Source organism: Eumetopias jubatus, unplaced genomic scaffold (assembly GCF_037043125.1).
Source record: "Eumetopias jubatus isolate StellerSeaLion01/CBP00866 unplaced genomic scaffold, mEumJub1_p1.0 scaffold_15, whole genome shotgun sequence".
NCBI lineage: Eukaryota > Metazoa > Chordata > Mammalia > Carnivora > Otariidae > Eumetopias > Eumetopias jubatus.
In genome coordinates this window covers 63496417-63508593 of record NW_028274821.1, presented here as the reverse complement: position 1 = coordinate 63508593, position 12177 = coordinate 63496417, and the positions used below count along the sequence as shown (strand labels likewise).

Here is a 12177-nt window from a genome sequence, read left to right as displayed (position 1 = left end):
GGAAAATTCTTCATTTGACAGGAACCATAGCAAAATGTGGTAACATTATGGCACAATACTTGTATAAACATCAACACCAAACTATTCTTGGTTGAAATAAAAAATCCAAATAATTAATGTTAGGAGATAACTGTATCACTGGTATAGTATACATCGAAAGAAAAAAAAAAATCAACGTAGAAATACTGTGAAAGGACAGAAACATGAAAATGCCCCATGTAAGGGCACCTGGGTGGCTCAGTCAATTAAGCATCCAACTCTTGATTTCAGCTCAGGTCATGACCTCAGGTCATGAGATCGAGTCCCCTGATGGGCTCCTCAGAGTCTGCTTGAGATTTTCTCTCTCTCTCCCTCTCCCGCTAGTTCCTTCTCTCTCTCTCTCTCAATAGATACATCTTAAAAAAAAAAAAAAAAAGAAGTCCTTCAGGCTGATGGAAAAATGATACCAGAGAGAAACCTGGCTCTACACAAAGGAATGAAGAGCACTGAAAATGGTACATATAAAACGTTTTATGGGGGACGCCTGGGTGGCTCAGTTGGTTAAGCATGGGGACTCTTGATTTTGGCTCAGGTCATGATCTCAGGGTCATGGGATCGAGCCCCACCTCAGGCTCCACACTGAGTGCACAGTCTGCTTAAGACTTTCTCCCTCTCCCTCTGCCCCGACTCTCCCTCTCTCTCTCAAATAAATAAAATCTTTAAAAAAAAAATTTTTTTTTTTATTTTAAAAATCTCTTTGAAAGAAAACTGTTTAAAACAAAAATAACAACAATGTATTATTGGGTAATAACATACACAGAAGCAAACTGTATGACATTAATACTATAAAGACCTTGGAAGAGGAATTGGAAGTATATTATTATATAAGGTTCTTATACATGAAGTGATCAAAGTGAGTGTTTTATATATATATTTATATATACATAAAATTTGTTTTATATATATATAAAACAATTCAATGAGACTGATTAGGTTTGATTTTGTACCATATACTTTGTGCTTCATACCTAACCTGGACAGTCCATGCCACTCATTTTCACAATTATATGTCACTATTATTCTCTGAATATTACTTAATTTATTTCCTTAACTGGACTGTATACTTCTTAAGGATCAGAAACCTTATTTTTTATGAACTTCTCAGTGCTAACAACAAAAGAAACAGCAAACACCAACACTTAGGAAAAGCTGACATACATTTATTTCTTGTCATTAATGACTTCCCTTCTCATTAAGCCTGAAGATTGAACACAAGCATTTATCTCTGCTCTTTTCTAAAACCCAACTATGTATGTGTATGGTGGGGCGGAAGGATTGGTTGAAAGTTTATGAAGGAAGAGGTAGTCTACCAATGCTCTCTGCAGGCCCAAGCAACTACACTGCCCCTATCACCACAGAAGACCACATTCCAGAAGAGTATCTTGTGGTTCCCCATTAAAACAGATCCTTCACCTGCTCACCCCTCCAGGTAACAAGACTCCACCTACTTCCTGCTACACACACAAATACTTTCCAATTAGCACTCTTAAATATCAACAACTAGCCAAGCAATGCCCATAATACTGCAGGCTGACACAAAGAAGAAAGGAGGGAGGTGGGGGGAGAGAAAGCAAGAAATAAATTTAAAAGGGAAGAAAGAATAAAGAAACTCAGGGAAAACAAAGAAGCAGATAAAAACTTAAAAAATAATAATAAAACCACCAGAGAGATGCTATGATACTGCATCCATGAAACAAGAACAGGAAGATTCTCTTTAAAAGAGAAAAAAGAGAAGTGACAGAAAAAAAGAACATAGCAAAAATATGATTCTCGTTATTTCATCTTAGCTAGAATGTGGATGTAATAGCTGAGGCTGGAGCTGCTATTTTACATGCAAGATAGAAACAAGCTGAGGATCAGAGAGCAGGATAAAAAGAGCCTGGGTCTTTACTGACTGCTGAGCTGCCACTGCAGCCTGGAGTGTCTCTCTAACTATGAGCAGTTAAAAATAAAGCAAAAACAAAAAAGGTCTATCTGATTTAATACACTATTTCGGGGTTTTCTGCCACTTGTACTTTAACCATATACTAGCACAGTACATGCTACACAGTAAGTTTTCTCCTAACCTTACAATATGAAACAAAGAAAATCATGTTCCAAGCATATGATCTTGTTTCTGTTAACTATGTTTAAGCCTATCTTACGTTAGCCAAGAAAGCTGAATGCTAACACTTCAAATTTCAGCACTGCATTCTAATCTATCATGTGTAATAAAATGTAATACTGAAGGACCTATGGAATACAGTCCCAGGTGTCCACAGCACACTACTCTCATTGTTTAAGGATGTTGGGGAATCACTCCACCAAGGCTTACCTTCAATTTCCCTTCAGTGTGACTTTCTTCTTTTAAATTCATATTGGATGACTGATGGCTAACATAATAAGTATTTTATCTTTCTACACCCTTCCCCCAGGAAGAATATGCCTTTTTTAAAGTGAGGCACTGTCAAACACCTGGAGTCCAAACCTAGTTCTTAACTCTTTTGTCCACAGTGAACACGGCAGTTTTTAAATGTTTCTACCTAAAAAGTCACTTTCATGGTAAAACTAGAAATCCTAGAGACAGTATAATGATCAAGAATACAGAATAAAACACAGATCAGCATGAGTTTGCTTAGCTTCAGACATCACCTATATTGTAAATTGTAATTATTCTGATATTGTCTAAAAATTTCACATTAAGTAAAAATTTCACAAAATGCTAAAGGAAAAATGTTATGGCAGAGAAAGATCAATATAACTCTGGAATAATTTTCTTATAAAGTTTGGCACAACTAACCAACTCAATAATAAATCCTTTCCTATCCCCACCTTCCTTGTTCCCAGGGTTCTGGCTTTTCCATTGATGACTGACGGGTGGTACATGTGGCTAGGATCTGAGGGTATGACTGCAGGCACTTTATATAGAATAAGTACAAGAAATGGGAAATCTAAGACATGCCAAACCTCAAAGGTAATATTGGGCAATAAAGGAAAGAAATTATCTTAATAGGCCATAGTCCACCTATGTCTAGCTTTCAGAATCAATTCAACTGCCAAATTCTAGTCATCTTTGTAACTGAGGGCTTTGATATAAGCTCAGGACTTTAAAACACACCTTACCAACCGGCCACCCAGATATGATCAACCAAAGTAAACAACTCGATTTCTATATTGTTATAGTGCTAAAAGAACGAGCCCTCCTCATTAATCAAAGCATGGAGCCCTGTAATTTGTTTCTACTCATGACAAGAATAACCAGTTTACCAGACAACTCTCCCACCCTAAAAAGTCACAGTACTTATTGTCTACGAATAAAGAAAAACTTAAGAGATGACAAAATAGCAATCTTGAATTCCAGATAGCTTCATACTTGCATTGAAATTTTCATCTTAATATTCCTGGTACTTATTTTCTATACTTTTTGGAAAGACTTAAATACTAGGAAAACAGATGGTATCTTTGGGGCGGAAAAAAGCTGACACTCTTAGTTGTATAAGGTACTCAGGTGAGGGTGACAAATACTGTTTATACTGAAAGGCTTAATGACCACTTCCACCCCACCCCCCCCCCACCGCAAAAAATTAATGGAGGGCCGGCCACACAGCTTGAAATTTATACTGGGGAGGTCTTTTTGAAGGAGCAAATCCTACTGACCTACAGCAAATAAAATGATATAATCTGCCAAGTCAATGCTCAGTATTCAGTAAACCCGACGTTCCCATGAGTGCCACAGCTATGCCACCAGACGCTGGCCAGTCCAGATTCTATGCAACCTTTACCATGATCCATGAGACTAGTTCTTCTCTCTACTTATTTCCTAAACTGACCTCTAGGTGGTATTTCTCAATTTGGGGCTTTCCTCAAAGGGAAGAAGTCAGTTTGGGAAATTCCCTCATATCACACAATGATTTACCTCTTGACTCTATGTGCACCTGAAGAGGATAGGAGTTACTTATAGACACCAAAGTTCAAAAAACTTCCCATGGGGTGAAGGAAATTAAGGCAGGCCCATTAGCCAAGTTCACTGCCTTCACATTATGGTGCACTATCAAACAATTTGCATTTTAATTATTAACCGCCTAATATGTCAATATGTACAACTTAAAAGGTATAGTTTCTATTCTTATATCCCTCCCTAAAAAAAAGAATAATATGAGGTATATTTGTAAAACAAAAACCCAGATGAAAAAATGAATGTTACTAAATCAATAGGAGATGGATGTTTTACCAAAGCCTCTTATCTAATATTCTAAATTTAGTTGAAATGCACAAATATAAGTCAGAATTCGCAACTGTTTCTTGTGGTAGGAAATGAAAAAAACCCACCTTCTCAATATTTATCTGGTGCTTTCTTAGCCTCTCCAGGTCTGTTGGGATTACTATCTTAATGAATTTCTGGATAGCTGGTTCAAGACGGCGTAATTTCACTTTTTCTTCATCTTCAGACATCCTAAAAAAATATTGTGTGACTTCTACTTGCAGCAACTGTCTTCTCCACTCACATAGAAAAATCTAAAAGGGAAATATTTAAGAATGTTTTTAATCAGTTTCTATTATTTTTAAAAGCCAACAATGAGGTAATTTTATAATTTATTCTAAATATATATTTCAACTTAATTCTGAACTTGACTTAAGAAACCTTTTATTTTGAAACCTTTTTCTTTCTACAGATGTATATGCACTTTAAAATGTTTAGAAAATACAAAAAAGAGGATAAAATAGAATCAATCATCTCTCTTTTCATGTCTTTCCAGGTTCTTTTCCAAATAAGAACATATACACTTAAATACCTTTTTTTATTTTTAAACTATGAGTTTACTGTCCAAGTTTTCATTTCCCAATGTATCCTGGACAATGACTAACCTTTTTTAAAAAGATGTCAAATGGCAAAATCAAAAGAAAAAATTTCCTAACATTTCTGCTTGTATCAAACTCCCATTTCTGACCTAATTTATGTAATTATATACTTCAAATATATTATAACATCATATGCAACTCTTCTCACTGATGTCCTTTAAACTGTCTCTTCCCTTTCTTAGAGAGTGATTAGTGTTGTCTGCAACCAATACAAATAACCAGTGACAGAGCTGGAATAAGAATCCAGGATTCCTGAGAGTACAATCAAATGCTTTTTCTTTTTTTTTTTTTAAGATTTTATTTATTTATTTGACAGAGAGAGACACAGTGAGAGAGGGAACACAAGCAGGGGGAGTGGGAGAGGGAGAAGCAGGCTTCCCACGGAGCAGGGAGCCCAATGTAGGGCTCAATCCCAGGATCCTGGGATCATGACCTGAGTCGAAGGCAGACACTTAACGACTGAACTACCCAAGCGCCCCTCAAATGCTTTTTCTAATTCACCAGGAGTTTCCTACCAGTGTTCCAAAATGTCCAAGAGTATGCTTTTGGGGCCAGGGTACGTGAGGGTAGAGGACAGCAAGTGAGCAGGCTCCAGGACCCCATGCCTGCTTCAGTTGGAGAAAATTTACTTATATCTACTTCATAAATTTGTGCACGTTAGATTTTACATCAATAAAGGGCTCCACTGTTAAATCACCGTTGTGCAACTTTGCTTTCATGCCATCTCATTAGCCCACAACCTCTCCCGTATTAAAAAAAAAAAAAATTGACTATGTTAATCCCAATGGGTTATGGGGTCTTAAACCAGGGTCCATACAGACAGACGTTCGCAAATACACTTTATGGAGTCCCTGAATCTTTATGAATAATTGTGAATGTATTTTTGAGTTATTTCAGAGGACAGAGTCCATTGCTTTTATGATATTAAAAAAAAAGACATCACTGCAGAAGCATTAAGAACTATAAATCTAAATAATGTTGTTTCTCTTTCTTTCACAGTTGAAAATCTTGAAGTGTTGGTTATATGACTACCTCATCAACTTAGTAACTTGGTTTTTATGTTTAAGCTTGAAAGCAAAAAAGGGAAATCTCCACACACCAAAAATAAGAGTTCAACAGGTACAGTAGTGAATGGGAATTGGAGATACCTAGAGAAGTTCATTGCTGAGAGTCCACAGACCCAACACAACAGGAAAATTCATAGCTAAGGGACTAAAGATAATAATCTAAAAAGAATAATTAATAATTAGTTAAAAATATTAAAAGATATAAAGGAAGGAATAGAATCCTTTTAAAAATTAGGTAATACTATGAAATAGTAGTAGGCTAATCTGAAAAACCAAGTACAAATTGAGAAATAAAAACCTCAAAAATGGGCTAAACAATAAACTATGTAGCAGAAGGGAGAATTATTGATTGGAAAATTATCAGTCAGAACACAGAGGAATAAAGAGATGAAAACATAAAAGATAAAATGAGAAGCTCAATAACAAATAGGAGTCCCATAAGGGAAGAAGAAAGAAAGTGGTGAAAAGGCATTATTCAAAGAGAACATGCTGAGAATTAAGATGCAAGACCTCAAATTGAAAATGCACATAAGCCCCAAGTGGCATAAATTAAAAAAAAGATTTACCAACACATGGTAGGGAAATTGCAGAACGTGAAGGGCAAACAAAAAAATCTCAGAAAAAGCAAACCAGAGATAAAGATAAACTAAAGCAACAAAAGCAGCAAACTTTTCATCAAAGCAAGATATCAAAAGACAGGAATATCCTCAAGGTGCTGAGAGAGTTGGTATATACCCAGGTAAATTATTATTCAGAAGTGAAGGCAAAATAATCATTTTCAGACATAACAGTTTATAAGCAAGCCCCCTCATTAAAAGAACAACTAAAAGGCACACTTTAACGATAAAATAAACCCAAAGGAGATGAATGCCAAGGAGCTATGAATATAATAAAGTATGCTATTACTGGGTGGATAAATGAATGAATGAATGAATGAATGAAAGGATTTATTTTGAATACTCTGATCAAATATAATACAAATCTTTCCACGTAAATTACTATTTTTCTACATCTTTTGTAGCAGCATAGTGTTACATTACATAGATGCTCCATAATTTAATCAATCATCTATTGTTGGCTATTTAGGTTGTGCACAATTTTCCACTATTATATACTGCACTACAGTGTAATTACCCTTCTTACACATAAATCCATACTACCATCTGTTTCTTCAAAATAAGTAATTAGAAATCAAATAGGCACACACATTTTTTTAAGGCTTTGATACCAAATGTCCCAAAAGGTTGTGCCTGTTTACATACCCACTAGCAACATATCAAAATATCCAATTACCCATATTCCCACTAATACATGGTACTATCATCCTCCTTAGACCTTCAAAAATGGTGTCTAATTATTGTTTTATTTTGCATTCCTTAAATTACTGGTGGCATTGATTCATTAGCCATTTGCAATTCTTCTTATGAACTGCCTGCTAGTGCTATGTATCTATTTTACTACAGGGGTATCTTTTCCTTATTATATTTAACATATATATATAAAAGACTCATAAATTATTATTTGTCTCAGAATGTTCCCAGTTTATCATATTGCTTGCATTTTTTTCTACCATGCAAGTTATATCCCATAGGAAGATTATCTTTTTAGCTACCACCATTCCTTTTTTTTTTTTTTTTAACCATACCTGGTTCTCAGTAGATGCTGATGGAACTAAAATATTTCTTCACACATCCCTTCATCATTTCTAATCCCATCATTCCAAACAATGCAATATGCACAGCACCTTACAAGTGTCTTAACTGGCCGCCTTTAGATTCTTTCCCATCTCCAATTTTTCCTCACAGATTACCACCAATTAATATACCGAAAACACCATTTGCAACATGCCACTCCTCTGAACAAAAACTTTATTATTTGAATAAGAAAATACAGTGTTCGTAAATAGATCCATATAATCTAAGTATTATCTCCCAATCTCTACTTTTGGCTTTGCAATGATGTGCTGTCTAGATGCCCTTTTATATCCCATCTGCCTCTAAAATTTATGTATCATTTGATATACAACTCTAATGATTCTGTCTTCTCCTCCACTAATCAGTTTATAGTATACGTAACAAAAAAAATTATTAGATATTTGACTTGTTTGCACTGTTCCCCTATGCTATGATGATAGATTTTTTCAGTTCCAAAAGTGGTATTTCCAGGTCAGAGTTATGCATGATTCTGTCCCTCAGCTTTTTGTGTCCAAGGAAAACCTACTGCCTCATAAGAATCATTTACCAGGGAAGACATTCTGCCCCAAGAACCTCCCAAGAGACTTTTCCAACTCTTGGTCTCCTCCTGGCCAGTATTTTTTTCTTCTCTCCACCATTTCCATTTTTATAAAATTATAATAAAATGCCTACATACACTAACATGAGAACATAACATTCAAATAATTGCATAAATCATGATGTTACAGAAAGTTGTCCAGCAGTAGCTCCAATTATAAAATAGCTCAAATAAGGTTTGTAAGTTGTTAAAGGAAGGTATGTAATCCAACATACAAAACGTGGTGTTAAAATATATTGAAAAACAAGTAATTGTATTTCAGCATTTCTTGATTTTTCAGTCAAAAACCTGGAACATATTTCTGATTATGACAAAAATAAAAAATACATTTACATTAACATCACAACTGTGTCAAATAGGCCTATGAAAAACACAAGACAAAACACAAAAAAATGCCTAATTTCCCAAACTTCTGTAGAGTTGATTTCCTTGTAACATTTTTTTTTTTTTAAGCGTAATGGAATATTTGGGGTGATAGAATAGTTCTGTGTTGGGCGCCTGGGTGGCTCAGTCGTTAAGCATCTGCCTTCAGCTCAGGTCATGATCCCAGGGTCCTGGGAGTGAGTCCCACATCGGGCTCCCTGCTCAGTGGGAGGCCTGCTTCTCCCTCCCCCACTCCCCCTGCTTGTGTTCCCTCTCTCACTGTCTCTCTCTCTCTCTGTTGAAAAATAAATAAAATCTTTAAAAAAAAACAGTTCTGTGTCATGACAGTGGTGGTAGATACACAATTATATGCATTTGTCAAAACTAACAGAACTGTACATTACAAAGAATGAATTTTTGAAGACTAAAAAACAAAAACAAAATGTGGAGGAACACAAAATGGAACACGAACTAATAAAAACGAATGAATAGCATAACCACACTGAAAGTAGGGGAAGAAAATAATTAAAATAGGTAACTCTGGAAAACACTATTTTAACTGGATACCACAAGGCTAAAGACAAAAAGAACTACACACACTGTTTTCTAATTAGCAAATTTGTTTTTTATAGGAGTATGGGTTAGAAATCCCGAAAATCCTTTATGTGTATATGAGAATTGAGCAAATAAGAAAATATTTTGTAGAACATGAAAGCCAGATTTCTGTCAACGGAAGAAGTAACAAATAAGGGGCATGACTAGAATGAACCCTGTGGTGTTGGTTTACAAATGGAACTCTCAGAATGAATTTTTTTTTAAATATATACAGATATATGAGTACATATACACAGATAAATACAAAAACAAATCTTTGTGTATGCATGGGTGTGTGTGTGTGTGTATCCATGGACTATGTGGATATATATGTACATAGCTAAGAAATATATTTTCAAATAAACATAATGAATATAAATAAAAGTATTTAATATTTTATAAGTACATAAATAAATATATAATAAATATAATATAAAATGTTTTATTTATTGGGATGCCTGGGTGGCTCAGTCGGTAAGCATCTGCCTTCGGCTCAGGTCATGATTCCAGGGTCCTGGGATAGAGTCCCACATCGGGCTCCCTGCTCAGTGGGGAGTCTGCTTCTCCCTCTCTACCTGCTGCTCCCTCTGCTTTGTGCTCTCTCTAATAAATAAAAATAAAATCTTTAAGAAAAAAAGATTTTTAAAAATGTTTTATTTATTTGTAAAGGACAACTATTTATTAAAAAATATAAATATATATTTATATATATTCCCGTCTTCTGCCAGGAACCACAAACATGAGCACACCTAGTGCCCTGATCTTGGTGTTTAAGTACCACTCTCCAGAAAAGGAAACCATGGGCCCTTGGAGAAGTGGTTGATTCCAGGGCTGGGGCAGGGAAAACACAAGGTAAGCCTGGAATATCTTATGGTGCCAGAAAATAAGGAAGTTCTCAAAAAGTGATGGAAGCCTGTCAAAAGGAAGCAACCTGAAAAAATTCCCAAGGGACAAGGCTGGAACAAAAACACTGAGATAATATAAATAACAAAAATGACCAATAGTAAAATAAATGAGTCCATACTGATACAAAAAAATAACTGAATAAATAAATAGGAAGGGGCAGCTCTTCCTTAAAGAAGTCCAATTAATAAAAGGAAATGAGGGAAACAGAAAACCACCATTGGAACATCAAAGTAATAATCACTGAAGGCAAGATCCACCAATGGATGGTAAAATCAGCAAGTGAAAGTTTGAGCAGAAACAAGATATTTTTACAGTTTAGAAACTCTCCCAAGATATCTGATTCATTTCAAGGGAAAAGTAGTAAATTTAGAGAATCCTAGCAGACACCATCCTTAACCAAGTGATCAACAGTAGTATCAAAAGCAGTGTGTCATAACATGAACCCCTCATATGATGAACTGAGAAGGGTACCTCCACTTCTGTGGTATCAACAAAAATGCGTAACCTTAATCTAATCTTAAGAAAACATCAGATAAAACCTAACTGAATGAAGGACACTCTACAAAATAATTGACCAGGATTCTTCACAAGTGTCAAGATGAGGAAAGACAAGACAAGACTAAGGAGCCATGCCAATTAAATGCAATGTGGGATCTTATATTGGATCCTGGAACAGAAGAAAAGGACATTAGTATAAAAAATTATGAAATCTGAAAAAAGGTGGTAGTTTGGTTAATCGAATTGTACCAATGATACTTTCTCATTTTTGATAATTGTACTATATAGTTCTCTAAGGCATTAACATTAAAGGAAACTGTAGAGAACTCTCTTACTTTTGCAACTTCTCTGTACTTGTAAAATTATTTCAAAATAAAAAGGCTTTCTAAAAACGTCTGAACTGATGTTTCACAGAAGACAGCTCAAACATTTTGAAGAATTGCACTAACACTTGCGGACGCCGGGGTGCCAGGTGCTCTACAAAGTACTCTTTAGTGCTTACAACTATCAGCTGAGTACCATTAATACTCCTGTTTCCCGTGAGGAAAAAGTACCGGGGGGTTCACTACATAGATTATTTGGAAGTGAAAAGCCCCATTTCCCAGAAAAAGTCCAAACTGCCAGCAACCTTCCGCCCTCCTCCCAAAAGCGATGAACACCGTCCATCAGCCTAGAGATCCCACATCCTCCCAGTGGTGGCCCCGAATGTCCTCAGGCACGTCTCCCCGTGCTTCTGACTAGGGGACGGGGCACTGACTTTGGAAAGAAAAGTCCCGGCCCTTGATCCTCGCATATGGTCTCTTCTCTAAGCCCTCTGATTCTGAATTTATCGAGGCGGGAGTCAGATGCGGGAGACCACCTCCCGGTCTGGCTGACGGGAGGCTCCGACCTCTGGCTCCCGGTCCTCCCCTCACTGCCCCCGAGGCTCGCGTCACCCCTCGCAGTGTCGCCCACGGCGCCCCTGGCCCACGGCGCCCCTGGGCCACAAGCACCAGACGCCCCCACCAGAGAACGGATGCACGGGCGGTCTCGGGCCGGGCGACCCTGACGACCTAGGGCCCACAGTGCGTCACGGGCAGGGCAGGGGCAGGAAACTTTCCCACCCCGCGACCCCAGGAGGCCGCCGCGCTCGCCCTGTCGGCGGCCTCCCAACACCCGCTTCGACAAGGGCTTCCAAAAACGAAACCGCCACTTCTTGGAGCCGGGAGGAGCCCTCAAAGCGCTCGCATTCCGGACCCGATGCCAGGCTTCCCACCGGGAGCCTCTCCCGCGCGCGGACTCAGCGCCCATGCCACAAAGCCCGTCAGGGCCTGACGCCCCCGAGGCCGCCTCCCGCAAACCCCTTACCTCCCGCCGGGGCGCTCGAGGCCGCTTGCTGTGCATGGCGCAGGCGCGGGCGCGACGGGGCGGGGCGTCGTGAGGGGCTGGCCGGGCTGGATCACGCCCCCTCCCGGCCCTTTTGGGCCCTACGGGACGTGGCACCCACGCTGTGACGGCTTCCCGCCGGGGGAACGAGGTAAGAAATTGGTCTTAGTTTGTGTTGTAAGGTTGCAACACTGGAGCCAGGAGGAGAGAGACC

General features: G+C 37.9%; 1 protein-coding gene across 5 annotated transcripts in view; it reads right to left on the bottom strand.

Annotated features, from left to right (window-relative positions):
• Window positions 1–11965, bottom strand: part of STX17 (syntaxin 17) — a 74701-nt gene extending 62736 nt beyond the window's left edge. For all 5 annotated transcript variants that reach the window (XR_015766884.1, XR_015766883.1, XR_015766882.1 and 2 more), the window contains exons 1-2: window positions 11946–11965; window positions 4348–4533 (exon numbers count right to left, since the gene is read on the bottom strand). Coding sequence is in view for 1 of the 5 variants with exons in the window: in XM_028108833.2 (XP_027964634.1) it covers window positions 4348–4470 (123 nt within the window). In the remaining 4 variants the exon portion in view is untranslated. The remainder of the gene's footprint in view (window positions 1–4347; window positions 4534–11945) is intronic.
• Between the last annotated feature and the right edge of the window lie 212 nt (window positions 11966–12177).